The following is a 21,599-nucleotide window of genomic DNA, read 5'->3' on the forward strand; positions in this document are numbered from 1 at the left end:
AAATGCATGAGCTTAATATTTTAGTAAACATAATTATCAAAGTTTCTTTCAAGTGGTCATTTGTTATGAATGAACTGAAGCTTTTAATAATGCATGAAGTCTATTATTCATTGACTTGCATGTTCCATTCTCCATCAGGATATGAAAATGATCAAGTGCACATTTACTATTCATTATTTTCTTCTTTATTTCTATGTTTAAAAATCCATGATATTAATCAAGATATTGGGGGCGGTGTAGTTGGAATATATGTTAAAGATGTATTATGAATAATAAATCAATGATGCTGATAAAAATGAATACTATCAATGATGATGGTGGTGGTAGTGGTGATTATTATGGTGGCAATGATAATGATACTAAGAATGATGATATTAGAGATAATGATGGTAATATTTGAATATAAACACCCAGTTCAACATGTATAATCAATAATATTTGTAGGAAAAGAACTTGTTAAACAAGTAATCGCAAGACCTGTTTGAATTGTAAGCAAATTAATCTTGGAATGAATTTTTTGAGAATTTAAAAAAAGAGAGAAAGATGGTACTATGGCTTGCTCTGTAAAGGAAACCCGGGTGGAGGTAGAGCATATTTGCACTGCTAATCGAAATCTAGGTCCGAACATGTGCGAGAGCCATCAGGACTTGTGTTAATTCTTTTCCTGATCTAATATTGTCAGCAATCAATGGTACAAACACCGCTGACATTTCCACTGCCTTGGTATAATGGGTTCTCAGTCACCAGCAGCGTCAAAGTGACAACGCCACATCACTGGTTTAATATAAAACAGGATCAACCATCCATATTTTCAAGTATATTTCCCTTATATCAATCCAATGCCCCTTATAATTTTTTGATTGATAATTTATGTCTGCTTATTGATTATTTTTTATAGCTATGTAAATGAAAATTTGTTTGATTTTACATATTTCATCTTGCATGTAACATAAAAAATAATATGATTAATTACATATGTGGTTCCCTTCCCTTGGTATTTATCTTGTTTGTTTCAATATGAAATGTTTGCTTGAATTAATGGTAGCATATTTTGTAAACATGCTGGAAGCTACTTTCTTTTCATCAGCCATACTTCTTACCAATATATGTAGAGTGTAGGCTATAATTAGTACTGACTGGATTGCATTCAGTTCATGCGAAGTAGCCTTTCTTTTACCATAATATAGGCCTATTATTCAACTGATAAGACACAATTAGAAGAAGGATACCGTATTGATAATCATCGGTGATTATGACATATTGGATCATTTTAAGATAGAGAGGAATGAATCAGTGTGTTTAAAATACATAACGCTTAGGTTATAATTTGAAAATTCCCAAAGTTGTGAGCACAATTATTCACCAAGGTGTCCCTAAAGGCCACCGCACACCTTACGACTGTTCGCGATCCGATTTTGGAACAAATCGCATTTTGCTCATTTTCTGAAAATGTGAATGGAGCATATCATTTTATTTGAGGTTAAAATTAATTGAAAGAATACTAATATAACCATTTTGAAAGATTGCAAGCCTTTATTTTGGAGCAAAGGCCAAATTAGTTTCAAATCGTAGCCAATCGTACAACTGCTATGACGTCATTACGACTAGGTATTAAATTTTCTTTTATTCTAAGAAGGATGATAGCATAGTCACAGATTTGAACAGAGGTATTCGTACGATGATTTCGAGCATTACACAGTAAGATATTCCAAGTCTCAATATTAGCATCAAATTCTACTACGTTTTATTCCAAAATTGAGTCGCAGACCAATCGTAAGGTGTGCGGTCGCCTTAAGACTGGACCTTTATATCATAGTTATGATAAAATGCAAGGGAATGTTGAATTTGGTCTTTTTGTGTTTAGGGGTGGATGGAGGTTGGTTAGGAAGTTCATAATTTGTAAACTTTGATAAATATTCTTTTCAAATAAAAGTAATCAAGATATTTTAAATGTGAAAAATGTTATCCCTTTCTATCTCTGCTTTTTGTCAATTCATTTCATTGTATTCTGGAATCTTGATTTATCATAAGGCAATTCAAAGTTTGTTATGTTAGCCTATTGGCTTCCTCTTTCTCAAATTCTCAATGATATATTTTCCTCCTGTATAATGACTGTCCTAAGGTGTAGCACACCTTAATGAACATGGCGCACCTTTGAAGTAAATGATAGACAATATATCAGATTCTATGTGAATACCTTCCTTGAGGTCACATAATGAGAAAATTCTGTACCTTCCAATTTTCTTTCCTCAAGGGTATTTACCTTTAAAATGGCATCTTTTATTATTGATGTTTGTTAATAATAATCTAATCAACTGGTTAACAAGACTTCCTGTGGGTAGGGAAAGGAGGGGAGAGGAATACTGAATAGAAAACTAATTGTGTTTATCTGCCTTTGATAAATGTCGCTTTAGGATAGTGATCAAAGTAGGTTAATGGAGGATTGTGTAAGATTTAAAAGAATAAAATACTGAATTATTTTATATTTTCTCTGTACTAAAAATAAAGCTGCTAGTAATTTATCATACTTTATATTCTTGAAAAATTAGAAAATTAAACATCTTTTTCGATTTATGTTAAAAAAAAATCAGAGCTACCCTATTATACAGTAGATGCAAGTAATTTTGATAATGCTTCAGTGTAGTTGAAGTTTTGTATTGCTGAATTATAAAACATTATTTTTCTCAATAGAGCAATGACTTATTTCTTGATTTTTAAGTTAATCCGAAATATATCACCTTCTACAAGCTATGAGACTTCAAATACCGGAGCAATAGTCATAGATAAATAATTCTGAATTCTTGATTTTAGTACTTGTGGGAAAGATAGTGAACTTTCTTGTCTAATACCAAATCATTATTTTAAAGTCATGTTTAATGCCAACCAAACCATGGATAAAATCCCTTTAAAAATACTAGTTATTTATTTATTTTCAATTGTTTTAGGGCATATACATCGTTCTCGAGAGATATTGGCCCCTCCAGAGCATCATGGGAGAAAGTGTCCTCATTTGACTGAACATGCCCCATGTAACATTCAGCTTTGTTTTAGATGGGTAGCAGAGGAAGCAACCTGTCAACCAAGTGATGCACAAACTATGTGTGGAGATGGTGTCATGACCAGAAATATCTACTGTATCAACTCACAAGAAGTAGGAATACCTTCTGGATTTCTATCAATGTTTTATGTCTACCAGTATGTTTTTCATATATCTTTGTGTTCAGTACTAATCATATCCAACTTTAAAGAATAGATATGACTTCTAAGGAAATGAATCTTTGATAGTGTCAGAGCAATTATTTGCGTCCTTAAATTTGAGCAAAGAGAGGGTTGTGTAATTATATTTCACGTTGTTTACATCATCTTATCTCGAATATAATCATAAATCTGCATTATACATATAAAACTTTACTTTCCCCTTTTTCACTAGATCATAGATTTAGAAGATGAAATGTTGATATATGCTTCCTTAAAATGTTTTTGCATTCCCTCCTTCATAAAATAGTACCTTTATACTTGCCTTTGATCCATCAAAGTGTGAACTACCTTGTAGCTCTTGATATGTCCTTAGTCACTTAAACGTCTTATTTTTTGGTTGTTGTTTTCCCATTTTCTAGATTCCAATTGAAGATGAGCTTATGTGTGAGGCCCTCAGTAACAAACCTTCAGCAGAGATCAGCTGTGAGGCCCCATGTTCATCGGATTGTGTGTTAGGTGAATGGGGACCATGGAGTGAATGTTCTCAATCATGTGAATCAGAGACAGGTAGACCAGGTGGTGTCCAGGAACGTTACAGAGTCATCTTGGCACAGCCTGGACCTGGTGGGTACATCCTCTATCATTCTTAGATGTGTATATTTATAAACCTTTTTAACAATTTTGTTTCTAGTGTAGTAAATTAAATATCTTACTTGTGAGAGATTGTAGACAAATACAAGACAAATTATACATATGATGAGAAGACCACATCTAGATAATGTTGATTATATCTGTTAAGTCCCATTTTATATGACTTTTTTATTAGAAAATTATTTTCATGATATATTTATTTACTACAGGTGGAGCTGAATGTCCTGATGTGGAAAGTAGTGAAATGAAAGAATCCAGAGTTTGTAACCATCATAGTTGTACCCTGTTTGGTTGGCTTACTACGGAATGGGGAGAATGCTTACCAAGTTCAGAGAATACAGATCAAACTACTACACCAGATGAGTATGGGAGCTGTGGAACAGGTACTCAAACAAGAAATGTTAGTTGCAGTCGGGTCAGTCCAGCTAAGATTGCACCAGATAAAAGGTAAATTAAAGTTTGAAATACTCTTTCCCTTTGGGTATGGTATTTTTTTAGTTTTGATCAAATATCTGGGAGCAGGCCCTTTTACAAATAGTTGTTATTGATTAAAATCAAACAAAAGTACAGATTGATCTTAACTTCTCTCTCTTACGTACACAGTTGAAATTAATATAAATTTTATTTGCAAAAATTGCAACCTGGCAGACAGTTCCCTGATCTAAATGGACTTTATTACTCCCTTACATAAAAACTTATGACTGCGGTAAATGTTCATACCATGGAGACCTTGATATGTTTGGCAGCTAAGCTCAGTTACCATGGCAGTAGTCATAATTGCAATGTTAACATTCTAAGGTTATTTATGAAATATGCCTAATATGTAACTTGTGATGCACTTTTTTCTTATAATCACTTTTATTCACTGTCTTTGTACGACACAATTCATGGAAAAAATGAATTATGTCAGCCTTTATTGAAGTTTCAAATAATCTGCTTTTCCTCCCTTAAGGTGTTATGCACCAGTGCGTCCTCCTGCTTCTCGGTCATGTGAGGTAGAATGTACTTTAAATTGTATTGTATCAGAGTTTGGAGACTGGACACCCTGTCCCACAACTTGCTCTACAGGTAACTCTTTGATCTAAACTCACATTTTAATTCATTTTTTAAATTCTAGTTTGTTTTGATGAATCAGGGAATTATGTTTGTGCTGCTGGTTTGCTTCTGAGAGAATCTGATTTTAGTCATTTATGTTTAAGGGTCAGTGCAGACTGTCTCTGAAAGAATTAGGAATCCATACTTGGGGGCTTCTATAAGTTTGAATTCAATATAAAACAACCAAAGAGCTACATGCACATACACAATATAGAACTGATCTAACTATCGCTGATTGAAATAAAGAATTATTGGAGAGTGAGTAAGAAATCTAACAAATGAAAGTCAGCGTTTCTGATTTAGGTAAATTTATAAACATTGTTGGAGTTTTCATGTTGGATAGTCCATATATTATCTTAAATGATTTGTAAGATTCTTGAAGAAAAGAAGTGTTGATCTTTGGTGTTTTGATTTCCTTGAGGCTTGATAGTACTTCCTCATATATGAAAACTAAACAGAGTAACATTCAGATGATAGAGACAGGTCACTACCCCTATCAAAGGTATGAAATCCATTTCAAACCCCCATTACTTTTTCATCCAAACTGCCCATGGGTGCATTTGCTTGCCATGAAAACAGCATCAATTTCCCCTGTAATTGCTATCTAATTTTCTGCCAGTCCCTCTATTGCCCCGGGTCGTCTTCTCTCTTTGTATGTCAGTGCCGTCATGCGCCTTGCTTGTGATGTATGAGACTTAAGTTATAACGGGGCAGGATAAGATTAATACGAGACAGAGAAGTTGTGGAATGCTTACTGATTATAGATGAGTTATAAGAGAAGACAACCAATTAAGATTCATGTAGTGTCTTATTCCCAATGAAGCTAAGCAGCCCCTAAAATAAAACATTACAACAAATAAAAGATATAACTTATGGACATGATAAGTTTATAGGTTATTATAGGTTATTATTTCTTTGATGGTGTATGTTACTGAGTGATTAAAGACTTGACAAAACATTTGTATTTTGTGATGTAATTGTGTTTATGTATTGAACAAATTTGTTGAATTTCGATTTATTTGCAGTTCCATTCTTTTATTTTTGGGGGTTGTTATTTACATAACTGTAAACATACAAAGTTTACCAAGTATGGTGATTTCTAGAGAAAATTATTATCATATTGGCTATTAAAAGACTTCAGACCTTATTTTTATACAGTAGATCAAAATGTACAAAAGATTTTAGATTTCTTTATTTAGCACTATCAAGAAATAAATGAATTATTCTACATAATCAGAACCATGCTTTGCTTATTGCAGTTTATTATTGTATGAGCCATCATGTTTATCTCTGCATCAATATTATCCTCATCTAAGTCTGAATATGAATTTATATCACTGGTAATGTTCCATCAGATATCACGTCTCAAATCTCTTTTTTGTATTGCATGGTTGAAATTCTTACACTAGAATGTGGGTTAATAGAATTGTCCCCTCTTTTATTGCTGATTGAGGGAGGATATACTTTCAGCCACAAGATATTTTTTCCACTTATCTCCTGTTAAATGTATCCCTTGATTTTTATAATAATATTTTCATTACATCCTCCATTAAAAGATACTTGGGCTGTGCTGTACTAAAGATTTTGGATTAATTAATATCCCTTTTTTCTCTCTATTCTGAAAAAAGAGAATGATAGGCAACATGTCTCCAGATATTAATTTCTTATTTCTCTCTTTGTCTTCCTGTATTTTCATAAAATCTTTTTAATTTCATCTCAATTTGTCATCATATATAGATGGATCCCTTGCCACGCAAGAGAGAAGACGTTACGTCTTGCAACAACCACAAAACGGAGGCGAGGAATGTCCCACTTTACTTCGTGAAGAAAGAACATGCAACAAGCCAGACTCCTGCTATTCCTACACCTGGTTAGTTGGCACGTGGAGTGAGTGTCGGTTGACTGGGATAGATGTCATTAGTATAGATGGAATTCAGGAGCAATGCGGAGATGGACTCAAAACCAGAGGTGAACCACCTTTTTTATGATTTTCTCCTGCATAGATATGCTACTCATTTGGGTCTCATAGCTGAAGATGTTAATTGCACAGCCTCCTCAATGTTTCTCAGAAAGACTTATGTCATTCCTTATGTTAAGCATGCAATAGGTTTGGCCAATTGCCAACTAATTAGATTAGTTCTCAAATTAGAGCATATCAACTTATAATACCAAATTATTTATGATATAATGTTAAACTGTCTGAATAAACTCGAGTATAACTGATTTTTATTATTCAATAAAAAAATTAGATGTTCTGTTGTTGCTGTCTTATAATACTTAGTGTAAAAATGCATGCATGATACTAATGGTAAGCTAATTGTTTGGTTTCTTTAAAAGATTTATAATTAATAATTGACATTCTCCATTTGACTACATAAGGTAATAGTTTGGAAGTAAAGTAATTGAATCAAGAATCTGTTAATTGCAGGTATCCAATGTGAGCGTAGTGATGGTAGTATCATGGAAAGTGACCTATGTCTACAGTATGGACCACCGATGCCATTATCATCTCAACCTTGTAGAGTAGCATGTGCAGATGATTGTCGTATGACGGATTGGTCTCCATGGACCAACTGCCATTCTCAGTGTACAGGATCACAGATTAGAAGACGTAGAGCAATGGGTAGGTCCAACATCTGCTCTTTTCGTTTCTGATATTTAGAAAATATAAAACAAGAGATTATATCAGTCTTCTTGAGGATTAATTATTCTTACAACTGATTTTCATATTTGTATTTTTTGTATCTATTTATTCTCCAAAATTCACAATAAAAAAACTAAGTGTACATAGAAACATATAAAATCAAGATACAAAATAACAAGTAAGAAACAAACATATACAAAAATCAACAATATATATATATATATATATATATATATATATATACCAAAGAGACATGAGGATAGTGAAATATGAAGGACACCCAGTTCAGCTCTGCCCAAAGACAGTACTGTTCTTCCATGGGGTCCAAGGATTAAATCACAAAGAAAAAAAGTCTAACAAAAATCTCTTTGAACAAAAGGGTAAAATAAGGGATATGGGGGGGGGGATCCAGTATCAATTTTAGAATACTTCATATATCAGAAAGGAAGGCATTGAGCCTATGTAAGATGACTTTGAGACTACAAGGGACCCTTAAATTTGCAGGGAATGTGAAAGTTGAAGCTACATTAATATAACATTTTAAACCATACTTGTGGATTATTCATTATTGACCCCAGTATTCCTGTGTATAAAACTAAAGGTAGCATACTATGGGATAATTTCAGGTGTTTCAAATTCTTGCTTTCATGTTGATATCCCAGGGAATATACATCTCCATAACACATACTTGACATTTTCACTGTGTTCATTACAGGATGAAATGTACATTTGATATACAGATTAGAATGTAATTTGCATGAAATGAACAAAGTTGAAATGCAAGCCATACTCAAGTATTCATACATGTATGTTAATTTCAATCAATTTTTTTAGAAGATCCAGTAATTTGAAATGTACAACATACAGAATTAAATTAATCCATTAGGCAATGGAAAGAGTCTCTGGAAAACATGATTAGATATTCTAAAGGATACATTGAAGCCAGTGGCAAGTCTAATCAACTACCAATTTCAATTAGTATAATTTTTTGCAAGCATTTTAATCTGAAAATCTAATCAAATGTAAAATATAGTTACATTTACTTATCTGTCATGTGTATATCAGCTCTATGATATGACATAATTTGATTTGAAGTACAAAAATTTAATCGGTTTGGGAAAATTGAGCAGTTTTGAAAAAAATCAAATAAAAAGAAATAATAAAAAATCAATTCATCTGTCGATTAATATTTTTTAAAAACTTTTCCCAAATTAACCTTATCTTGTCTTTTATGCATAAAATTGCATTTGGATTATTTTCTGTTAAATTAGAATTTATCAGTTGATCTCTTGTACTTTTCAAACCAAACAAATATTATTATGCGCACATCTCTATTGATTAATTTCTGGACTAAATGCTTGTGTATGACAGGTCGTAGTCAGCGTCAGCCAGAATGCCTGAACACTGAGATCTACCCTCGGACAGAGTCACGCCCCTGCAAGTGCCCCTCCTATCGTCTTGTCCCTAAAGGGAAATGGTCTGATTGTCTTCTTGGTGGACCTCAGTTTGAGGTACAAGGAATGAGAAGCAATGATGAACAGCTAGAATGTGGAAATGGTATCAAATATCGACCCTTAGTATGTCTGGATCAAGATGATAGATATGTGGATGTCACACATTGTGGAACTGAAAATGGTATGTAATCAATTTGTAATTTAAATCAAAGACAATGTTTCTTGTGAAACATGAATGAAAGTTTTTTTAATGTGGTAAAATGCTTTTTAGAAAATAATGCAATGATCCATCACTTTTCCCTATCTCTATTCATACCTTCTTTGTATTTGCTATTGCATGTAGTAGCATATATTCACATAATGAAAGTTCAATATTTTTGTTTTTACTGTTTTAAAGATATATCAAAATATTATGTCTCATTTCAGATATGTATGAAATTTAAAGGAGATTGGAAATATTTAATGTATGGCTTATAAAGAACCCTAATTGAATTTTCACTTTTTATCATTTTTCTATCATAATTTTACCAATATCCTAGATTTCATGGAAGAACACTGCGCTGTCCCCTGTCCCGTAGACTGTGAGCTTAGTGATTGGTCAGATTGGAGATCATGTAAGCAAAGTGGTATAGGTGTGACCACTAGATGGCAGCAGATAGTAACACCAGCTTTAAATGGAGGTAGACCATGTCCGGAACATAATAACAACTGGGTATGTTTAACAATACTTTGAATTTGTTTGTTGTTTTTAGGATTTTGCATATATTCATTTGTATCTTATGGATAACTGCTTAAAGTTGTGCTAATCATACTTCATTGATAAGCACTTATTGGAATTGGAATTTATACTTTGTTTCTATTTACTATGTTTAATACATTTTTACTTTGTTTCATTTACGTACCAATTAAGTTGTAAAGCACTTAGAAACTTTATTGTATGCTTTATAAAAGCCCCATATTATTTATTGTTATGGATAAGACTGTGAATCACAACATTCTTATCTGTGATGAGAGTTAGGTTGGAATAGAAAGGAGGGGGTGGACTTGGCATCTAATCCCTTCAAAATGCATTGAACATTAGCTGAGGCAAAAATACGAATTATCAATAAACTTGTTGAATATAACATAACAGCAGGTGTAAGCATGCTATACAAATGAAAATGTACAAAAGAAAAGGCAATTTATCTTTATCAAAACAATTTCAATTCTCTGCTATACTTCCAGATTGATGAATCGAAGAAATGCCGTGTGGGTATTGGAAGATTAGATGCATCATGGCAGGCAGGGGATTGGCAGGGCTGTGTTGTTAGTAAGGTCATCAGTACGAATGATGGAAAGGATTGCGGTCATGGTGTCAAGAGAAGAGGTGTTTCGTAAGTATTTATTCCATTAATATCATCTCAGACTAGAGACAAGAATATTTTACTAGATATTATCAGTTGGCATAATAGAATAAAATGCATATTACATCTTTTAATTGTCAGATTATATTCATAACATTTATTGTAACGCTCTGAGATTCATTGAGTATTGATTTTGTCATCCTTCAGCTGTGTAATTCCTGTAGACCATGGTTTCCGAGCACAAGTTACTAATCTATCAGAGTGTGATGCTAGTAGAAAACCTGTACTGGTAGACGCTTGTATTGAACATTGTCCGGGACAATGTGTGGTTAGCAGCTGGACTGAATGGACTACATGCCCACAGGTAAGAAACATACAGAGAGAAAAAGAGAGATAGAGAGTAGGACAGACAGACAGAGAGTTGAAGAGAGTAATAGTGAGTGTGTGAAAGAGAAAGAAAGTAGGCATCAAACATTGACCTCCCAAAAAAGTGCATCCAGTTAACAGAATTTTAAGATTTTGAGTGGAAGTCCAAGAATATTATCATTAGGTAGAAAACAATCAAGTTGAAAACATATATCAAATTAGTTTTTGCTTATTACTGTTCCCCAAAATTCTTCCTATGTATGGTTATGATAGTGATAAATGAATTATCATTATATGATTATAATTCAAATGAATATGTAATTATATTCTTAATACATCATCACTTCCTATAGGACTGTCCACAAGACACCTTCCGTACCCGCAACCGTCTCATCCTTCGTAATCCGATTGACACTACTGACGAAGATGGTCCTCTAAGCTGCCCTCACTTGATAGAAAGAGAACAGTGTATGCCAGGGATCAACTGCTTTACCTACATCTGGAACTCAACAGAATGGAGCCCATGTCAACTAGAGAAGGGCAAGATCTGTGGAGAAGGGATTCAGGATAGGCTCCTGCAATGTCTGCGAAGCGATGGACGCATTGTTGAGGTCTCAAAATGTGAAGAGGTATTAACATCACTCAGTATAGTTTTAATTATTTAGATGTGTCAGCTGCCTATATTAATTGATATTTGTTAGGGATCATAAGGGTAATTAGGTACAGCAGCAGAATCTGTTGAAAAATGGATGAGAGTCAAGCATCTGAAATATCTTAAAATGTGGTTCATCGGAGGCATATTTTGAGAGGTATATATCTTAGGTTGTTGTTAATTATAAATCAATATAGTTAACTTACAAAAAACGATGCTGCTCAGAGCTTCTCCCTTTTTTTAAAAACTATATTTCATATCATTTTTATTTTAGTTATAATTACTAAGTATATATATTTTTTAGATTCATTTTAATGATACTAATGCATACAATCAACACTTAAGCAGTCATGTGAACTTATTTATGAAGAGCAATATTACATAGAACATTTTTTTAAAGCATCACATTTTCATGATGAAATGAAGTATTTCACATTTCACACTCTTTGAAGAAGTCTTATAAATATTTTTATTAATCTATTATTTTTTTTATAATATCCTCAATTGTATTCTTAATCAGCATTAGATATGAAGTTCTTCACGTTATTATGTAATCCACCACAATGCACTAAATGAATAATTTGATTAATGTTCTCTTTAATATTTCATGATTTCTTTACACAGTTTTCTACATCTATGCCTCTGACTACATCTCAGTCATGTGAAGTAGCATGTCCAGTAGATTGTACACTAACACAGTGGACTGAATGGTCAGAATGCTCTAAAACATGTGGCAATGATGGTAAGTAAACACTTTCATACTCTTATTATGATAAAGAGGCAATTTTTGTAGCTTAATGGCTTATTTGGTCAGTGAATGAATCTTTAAAAATTAGAGTTTACTTGCCTTTAAATTTAATCATGTGCTACTCCAGGGAACACCTGTTTTTAACATACTTTAAAGAATAATTAGTTTTTAAAGCATAGTAATAAAAATATATGCATTTAATAAGATTCTCAAAATGAGCAGAGTATTATCCTTATCTTTTATTAACTTTCATGTCAAGAGACTAGAGGTAATTTTCAGTTTAGATTCCTTGCAAGCCACTGTATCTACGTTCCAATAAAGGCAAAAATAAAGTCTTTCAAAAACTTAATCTTAAAAATTAATTGTTGTCAATAGTCCTGTTTACCTGGCTCTTAACTATATATGTTCTTTTTACTTTCTGATTGTTAATCCAGCTGTAAGGATGAGACATCGTAGTATTCTACAGGAGCCCAACCAGAAAGGACGACCATGTCCATCTTCTTTAACTCAAGATAAACCATGTAAAGCAGTACCATGTTATGATTGGGCTATTACACAATGGAATGATTGTACAACACTGGTATGATATCCGCTCTTTCAATTTGATGCATAAACTTATCTACTTGTATATATAGTGTAAACTACCTGTTTACTATGTATCTCTGCATATATACAACATTTTAAGTCTTTGGGTTTTTTTTTTATATTATATAAAAAAAAGCTACCTGATGTATTACTGTGATATAAAATTGACATTCATCAACTCTTAGCAATGATAAATCCTAAACCTGTTTGTATTGTTGGTCAAATAATTTTTTCAGCATGTACATCTGCAAAGCATTAGTAAAGACACTACCTATATTATCTTGTTACTGTAGTCATTAAAGTCTCTTAGGAAATCAAAGGATATTTTGATTTACTCTAATTTCATGTTATGTCCCATCAGATTGGTGAATGTGGTGCTGGCGTAAGAAAGAGGAATGTGACATGTCGTCAGCCTAGTGGGTTAGCCGTTCCAGATAGCTTCTGTCTTTTCACAAGGAGCACAGACATCTATGATAAGAATACAAACATCACATCACATGGACATGAATTCTTAGAGGTATATGCAACGCTCAGCCTGATCTTTTCATTCATTAATGCATTTGGAATGAGACAATTAATTGCTTAATGCGATTGTACAGTAAAACCTGTCTATAAAGATCACTCAAGGGAGACAAGAAAAGCATTCCTTATAAAAAGCGGTCTTTGGGTCCTGCAATACATGTATCAATGGAGACATAAGTATGTGGTCTTTACAGACAGCTGATTCTTATATTGTGGTGATCACTAAAGCTGGTTTGAATGTGTGAATATAATGAAAATTCTATTTTTGAATGGGCTAAATTATCATATATAATTCAGGCATCATATTTACCCTTACAAAAGATTAACAATTAAAATTAACAATTAAAATGAGTGCAGACAATATTTCCTCATAATTAAATATCATTTAGATATATAAGCCACTCTTAACAGTAAGTGTGTTATGGAAATCTTTGATCCAGATGTTTTTAATGAGTTTTTCATTGTTAAGTATACATAAGGAAATTATCATAGATTATGAAATGGAATAATGATTTTTTTTTTTTTTGTAGAGAGAACATTTTTGTGAAGTACCTTGCCCTGGTGAATGTCATCATACTGCATGGAGTCAATGGAGTGTATGTCATAGAACATGTGTACAAGGTAGACCTATAGGTAAGTAGGACACTTATAGGATAATATTATCTTCTAGATTAGATTTATTAATTTTTCTGTTCAACAAATACAATCAAAGTAACAATACATAGTCAAAATCTCACAAACCATCTACCATTTAAAACCATGGGTTACATGTTATGCGTGTTGAAAATCATATATATAAATATGTGACTTGCTTACTAGCCACGACCCCTTTATTCAGAAGAAAACTAGAGACATACACAGTAGTACATTATTTCCACTTTATAGTAACAGAAATATTTTTTAGTTTATTATCTGTATTTCTTACTTTCAATACAGTTTCTCCACTCATGTTCTTAGTCTTAGACATACCTTTATAAAGTGTAATATATCATGTTAATTTTATTCTCCTTAATGAGTAAACGCAACGCGTTATAACAATAGTAAATGATTTTTTTTTATTCAAAATTTTAATGTAGAGTTAACGACTTTACTTGTTACATAACATGTGCTTTGACATTTTTTGTCCATCAATATAGACACAAACTTTACTGTTTTTTCAAAAAGCTCATAGGTATGTATTTAGCAGTAGCAGTTATATTCACTGTATAAACATAATGGTACAATTGTTCCATCATTAACCTGTTTGTAATAGGTTCTGAAGGTATCCAGGTGAGATCTCGAGCCAGTCTAACCACTGATAGAGTATGCCCTGGAGATGATTGGGAAACAAGAACATGCTCAGGTATCTATTAAACTTTATAACTTAGTGTGTATGCCAGACAATAAGTGAATATCCCAGTTGGATAAAGCTAAATGATAATGTAGTGTTAGATCTTATCTGCTAGAAATTCATGTAGATAAATGTGTTATCTATCATTACATACAATGATGAATTAATGGAATACTGTTTTCACTTTAAATTGATTTATAGCATTCCAAGTATTCTTAGGGTTGTATGTTGCAGATTCATATGAATTTAATGAATATCAATAAAAAATTGGTTATTCTTGGTCGGATTTCATATTAATTGTATCTAACTACACAGCTTATTTTACATCATCAAAGTTTGTCAACTTTTCCATAAAGAAGTATGTTACCAGTAGATATTTAAGTAAGGTTGATAGATCTTTTTAATGACAGTTCACTCTTGTACATTGCTTATATTTTAGGTGAGCGATGTTATTTGTTTGAATGGTTTGTTGGTGATTGGGAGAGAGATCAACGAGATGTCTGGTGTCGAAGGTCAGATGGACTCAATGTCACAGGTATGTTGAATTAGATTCATGTTTCCTACGTGTTCAAGACATTGGCAATCAATATTATTATCAAATGTCCTTTTCTCAGTTATGTTGGTCTTGCAAAATAGATATTTATAAATTTACAAACGCTTGATAATTTCTGAACTAATTTCCATCCTTGAATAAGGTATCAATTTGAATAATCATTTCATAAGTTGATGATCTGTAAACTTTGAATATTCTTTTCTGAGTTATCATTTCAATTCCTTTTCATTATTTATTATTCTAGGTGCCTGTACCCTTGATAAACCATCCAGTAGATCCATATGTAATCCTGAATGTTACATTGAATCTTCATACTGTACAGAAGATAATAGATGTGTGTGTGACTTGGGTTACAAAGCTATTTACAGGTGAGTTTGATGATTCCTCTGTCCTTTATATTTCTACATTTTCTCAGTTTTACAAAAATCTCAAACTGCAATTTCATGTCTCTATTGAAATTCTGGGCTATAGATGAAATTTAAAGATGAAATTTGTTGTTTAGACATGTACAGACCTATTGAAGAACAGTCATTTTGGCTCATGTTGAAATTAAAAAAAATATATTTTAAAAGGGGATACTTTAGTATACGTAGTAATTATAAAGTTTTGTTTTATTTTTTTTGTCTTTTTGGGCTTACCAAAGGTTTGATTACAGAGCTGTAATCTTTTTGAATTCCATGTCCAAGTTACAAGTTATTTCACATTAAAGGGATTTAAGGGTATAGCAAATATGAAATGAAAGAAGTTTTCCTATCTTTGTCTATAAGCAAGCCATTGCAAGATACATAGAGCAATCTCTACTCATCATGTGTTTCTATTCTCAATCATTTTCAGTATGAAAGAATATGATAGCAATTCTGTTGAATTTGTGTCCATTTACAGTCTTGTCATGATGAAACGCCACACAGTTTGAAATTGATATGTGCTGTATGCTGATATGGTATGTAACAATGCCATGTGCATGTGACTCTATTTGTTTCCTTTTTCTTAAATCTGACAGCATGAGTAGTGGTCAGCTTGAGGCATGTCTCCATGTAGGTTACATGTCTCCTATGGTCCACACAGAGTCTGACCCATCACTATCTCCTGGACCATCTGGTAGACCAGGTACTGCTGGAGAACTCACCAATTCTGGTGATTCTGGAATTGGTACTGGTAACTCTGTGAATACTGGATTGAATAACAATGCACAAGCAGGTAAAGGTCAGAACAACCCTACTGAAACACCAAAACCACCTCAACAACAATCATTTCTAGGTAAGTGCAGATTGGGTTATTTATGAACTACATGTAGAAAATTTAAGTTTAAAGATATGTTTGGAATGTAATAAATGAATAAAAGGAAATTAAAAACAAATGAAATGGTTGGTATAAGAGAGGATGAAATGATGTTATAGAAGAGAAGAAAGAATATGTAGCAAGTAGACAGAAACTGAATATATATTTCCCCCCAGGTAGCAAAGATAGGGTGAGAAAAAATCAAACAGTATGTGACGTGATAGATTTGAATATTTTTTTTATTTTAGGAAGGAGAAAGAAAAAGTTCATATTGATATATGAAATACTCGCTATCTCTTTCAAGTGGGACAGGTATTTTGGAAATCTGTTTTTTGTGTGTTTTACTCTTCCCTATTTGTATCTTCCTCTTCATTTTTTGTTGAGGGAAACAAAGAGTGTTCATTTTCACTTAAAAGAAATAATTGTCATGGTGTATAATATTATTGCATTTATCTTTGTTATCTATTTCAGCTGCGCTCCCTCCTTGGGTGTATGCTATAGCAGCAGTAGTCGTCCTTCTCATAGTGATTGTAGCTGTAGTACTCTGCTGTGCCAAGTAAGTATATCATAATTCTCATATTTATTTTTCTCAATATTTCTATAGATTTCTTTCTATTTTTTTCATAACCATACCATTTGTCACACCTATATCAACTGTTTAGTGTAAGTGTAACACGCATTAGAAATGTAAATTGAATTCATCTTTAAAATATTGAATTGTTTACATTTGTAGTATGTGTTTTGATTCTAATTTGAGTAAATTTTGGAAGATATTTTTGTTCATAATTTTAAAAAGTACACAATATTTTAAGTGGTGTTTAATCTTTAAGAAATATATTGAGAAAATGTTTGTACTTTGATTAGTAAGGTAATTGATAACGTTGATATAGATTATGACTGAAAAATGTTTGTGAACAAGTAAGAATCAACAGTATGTCTGACTTTGTATTTACTGTTGTTGTAGGTGTGCACCGAAGAAGAGAGAGGAGGAGAAAAAGCCTGAACCAGATTACTCCATGTACTGGGATGAAACTGTTCAGAAGAAATACACAGGAGAGATTGAATTATGACTAGATGTTAACAAACAGAATACAGAGATTGAAAAGGGTCAAGCTGCGGTGGTTAATCGTCGTAGTGTGGCTGCATGTACAGCGCCATCAACAGGTCAAACCAGGGAGAGGAAAGATGTAGAGAAAGAGCTAGCCAGGAGAAGTGATGGCTTTGCGTTAGGGAATCAATCAACATATGTCAGCTATAGGTTCTCAAGAGATGGAACTGAAGTTGGATCTCAATGTTGATCAAAGAAAAGAGATTATGATTACAAAAAACAAACTTTTTGACCAAAACTTCTTCATGCTGCGTTGTTTGATTTTTCTTGATACAAAGAGATGTATGCGATCCTTGGAAGACTTGAAAGTAGAGAAACTTATCATGAATGGAAAAGACAAAATCGCCCTCATTGAGTAATTGATTCTGTTTGAAATGGTGGCTATCATTGTTTCAACTTGATCCTGGATCCTTTATCATCAGCTCCATCACAAGTAAACTGGTTTGCTTTTTAAGCCTCCATAAAATTGTTGCTGGGATTGAATACCTCTGTCTCTACGCTTGATACTATGCTTTTACTCACACTACAATCATGTTCATTAGCTGACAGAAAGGAATTCTGTACAGGGCATATATGAGAGAACACCATGTTGTCATAGCTCTGGACCTCCTAATATATTTCTAACAGAAGAAAAATGGAAGGGGTGAACAATTATATTGTGATTTCACAGTAAGTATTTAAAGATAAGCAATTAATTGTCAAGGCTGGTCAACTTGTACAGGTGATATTGTACAATTTAACAGGACATCAAAGCAAGATCGAGATGGACCCCTTTGCATAAAAGTTATTTATTATGATAACTTTGCAATCCAATGGTATTACCATCCAATCCTTGATTTTGATTTTCTGTTGAGCATTGTTACCATGGTAGTTACAAACTGGATGATAGAGTTACCACAATGGTAACGTTCATGCAAAAGAGCCCAGCTATGCATCATATAGAACTGATAAAATGTAATGAGGATGAAATAATGTTGGATCTGAGTGATGTGCAAAGAAATGATGAACTGTGATGAAAAGATGGTATTAGTAAGTTAATGGTGATTGTATATTTTATGAGAAAGCTTCTATCCTTGTATTCTGTTTGTTAGACCTCAGTTGGTCAAAGGATGAATGTGAAATTATGCGCTGAATAAATAAAGAAAATATGGCTGTGTTGATTTGAATATTGGACAAATATATGATTATTTTCATGTGAAGAAGTTATGATAAAAGGATAAGTAATAAGCAATGATGATAGTAATTTGGATGAAAATCCTGATATTTGATATCAATTTTACATGATTGAACAATTGTGTGATATCGGTTATCACAGTTGAATGAGAATTTTGAAAATGATATTATGATTTGTAAAGTTGATGACTGAACATTATTTGAACAAAAGGTATTTGAAGAAGATTGACCTTTGCCTTGAACTTGAATGGAAAGCACAATCTGGGTAGTATGAAAGGACTTGTCAGACAGTTACCATAGTAACAGTCAGACACCTGAGCTTTTCAGCCAATCAAAATTAGTAATCTGCCAGATGACTAATATTGATGAAACACTCTCAACCTGACGATGGTTTTAATGAATACAAGAAAATTAAAGAAACATAATGGTGATGACCATCTAAAATCTATCAAAGAGTTGTGGATTTATTAAGTTATGATTTTGTGATGTCATATATGCAGCTCCCCATACGTGATATCAATTCCATTAAATGTTATTTTCTCAGAAAATTTGAAGTTTTTCTTCCATAAATTCAATACATCATTACATTGTATGAGATTTCGGTGAAAAAAAATCAGTCATGAACTATTAGAAAATGAGAATTCATGGAATTTATATACATGACATGCTGGGCAGCTGCTAGTATATGACATCATGAAAATCAACACATTCATTGATGTGTTGTTCTTTACATCAACTCTTCATTTTGGCGTTTCTCTCCTATGTTTTTATTAGACAAACTTGATGTAAGGGTAGGTTTCCCCTTTAAAAGATAAGATACTTCATTGGTGCTAAACAAAGATAGACCATAGTCTGATGATATTTATTCTTATTTTTGTTCATTAATATGTAAGATAGAATTATATTAAAAACAGAATTGCATTAAAGATATCGAACAAGGGAATTTACCCATCGAAAAAATACGAAGTCAATTGATAGCAAAATGCCAATTAATTTCCATCCAAACCTAGAATTATATTTCATTTCAATATGTACTAATATTTGGCAATATGGAGCAAATTTGTAGCAATACATGTACATTCATGGAGAGAACTGTCAAATGAAACAGAAAGGAAAGGCTCAAAAGAAGGCCCTGACATCGCAAGAATATTCTTTTATTCTATGCAATTTTCAGAGAAAAAAACAAACAGAAGAAAATATGTGCTTTCAGTCTGATATGGCAGATATTTTTACTGTTACCTTTAAAACATTTTTCCACTTTTGCGCTGCTTAAAACAATGCATCAGTATAACTTCCCCTTCACCCTCATATATTCTAACCATATAACACCTTGTTATTTAAGTCATTTGTCCGTTTCTTTTAACACTTCTCTATTTCAGTCAAGATCAATAAATATGCAGACTGTCCGAATGGTCAAGTCATGTTTTATATTAATTTGCATATCTGCAAATATTGCTTTAGAAATTATGCCAGGAAAAAGCAAGCTCTTATGTGAGGTGCATTAATAGAATAGAAAATGGATTGTACAAATTTTTTGTAAATTATCTCAGTGTATATTATGAAGTGGATAGAATGTTTGTTTTAAGGATTTCCATACATTTAACATAAAATTTTTTAAAATGTGTGACATTTCATTTAACATGTGATTAATATTTAATCAGAATAATTGATAAAAAAGGACTGTATATACATTATTATGAATGTCTGACAAGGAGAATGTCTTTCTTTTAAATGAACTAATTTCTTTGGTCTGAAATGGTTTATCATAATGAAAGGGGAGGAGTTATTTTACATTTTAATATCAGTGAGCTCAAACAAAAAGTATAGTTGATTAAAATCTTTTTAAAAATATCATTATGATTACATGAGATTTGCATGGAATGGCTGGTATTTGACTCCAGATTTTAACCCACATTTATAACTAAATAAAGTCAGTTAGCCAGAGCTTGTGATCAAACTTTTATTTCCAAAATTTCTTTCAGCAATATTTGTAGTTCTTTGACTGTAATGTGAAAAAGAAGTATTTTTGTGACATATAATGTATTTCCCATTTCCATACATATTTATTCTACTTTAATGTTGTAGCTTATCATGTGTACCTATAACAAGCTAATACTTGTGTATTGATCATCTTTTTTATAAACAAAGATATATATCAATTCATTCAAAAATTTATATATATATATATACATGTGTGAACCTCCCCTCTCCAGTATATATTTATAGGCATGTAAAATTAGCTTTTCTTTCAAATGCAATTTTAGATTTAAAAAAAAAACATATAGTTTCACAATTATAGATGAGAATATTGAATAAATGTAAAAATCCCACCTGTATTTTCTTTTTCCCCATCCCATCAACCATCAAATATCTTTTTGTTTTCATGTTGGATGTCTTGCCTTCTCTGTGTAAGTAATGTTAATCTGACTATAAATATTCATCCATCATCTTTCAATGTGTCATGTAATTATTGTAAATATTGTTTATTTTACTAAATTATTGAAAATGATATTCCCTGTTGTGGATGTGAATTCGCCAATGTATTTTCTATGAATGTGATGAAAAAAGCTTTTGGTTTTTTTTTCTTCCAAGTTCATGTTCTGAAAATGAAAGGAAATTATTATGTTTGAATGGTGTAATGTTTTAATATGGAGCTGTGTAGTCTTTTTAATATGAGTGTCAAACTTTCTTTTCTTTTCGGAATAAAGAACAATCAAATTATCAATAAATTTGTAATTGTTGTTATAATTGAAGTTCTGTTGACAGTAGTATGATTTATTAATCAAAATGAAGACAGTGTTAAAAAATAAATTATAAAAAACGACACAAACATAAGGTTTTGTTGAAAATTCTGTCACGGCCAACATACAGTAATATGACATGCAATTATGATTAAATT

At 32.2% G+C, this 21,599-nt stretch overlaps 1 protein-coding gene across 1 annotated transcript; it reads left to right on the forward strand.

The window, feature by feature from the left end:
• The first annotated feature begins 295 nt into the window (after positions 1-295).
• LOC129255433 (thrombospondin type-1 domain-containing protein 7A-like) lies at positions 296-21,423 on the forward strand. The gene is made up of 22 exons (XM_064096044.1): positions 296-389; positions 2,946-3,151; positions 3,618-3,822; positions 4,059-4,296; positions 4,802-4,917; positions 6,682-6,912; positions 7,373-7,567; positions 8,960-9,223; positions 9,582-9,754; positions 10,267-10,415; positions 10,593-10,749; positions 11,105-11,380; positions 12,028-12,145; positions 12,586-12,731; positions 13,098-13,253; positions 13,789-13,891; positions 14,511-14,600; positions 15,028-15,123; positions 15,386-15,509; positions 16,142-16,398; positions 16,891-16,975; positions 17,384-21,423. The coding sequence occupies exons 1-22, from the start codon at positions 296-298 to the stop codon at positions 17,487-17,489; spliced, it is 3,585 nt and encodes a 1,194-aa protein (XP_063952114.1). The 3' UTR covers positions 17,490-21,423.
• Positions 21,424-21,599: the final 176 nt, after the last annotated feature.

Source organism: Lytechinus pictus, chromosome 3, assembly GCF_037042905.1.
Source record: "Lytechinus pictus isolate F3 Inbred chromosome 3, Lp3.0, whole genome shotgun sequence".
In the NCBI taxonomy this organism is placed as follows: Eukaryota; Metazoa; Echinodermata; class Echinoidea; order Temnopleuroida; family Toxopneustidae; genus Lytechinus; species Lytechinus pictus.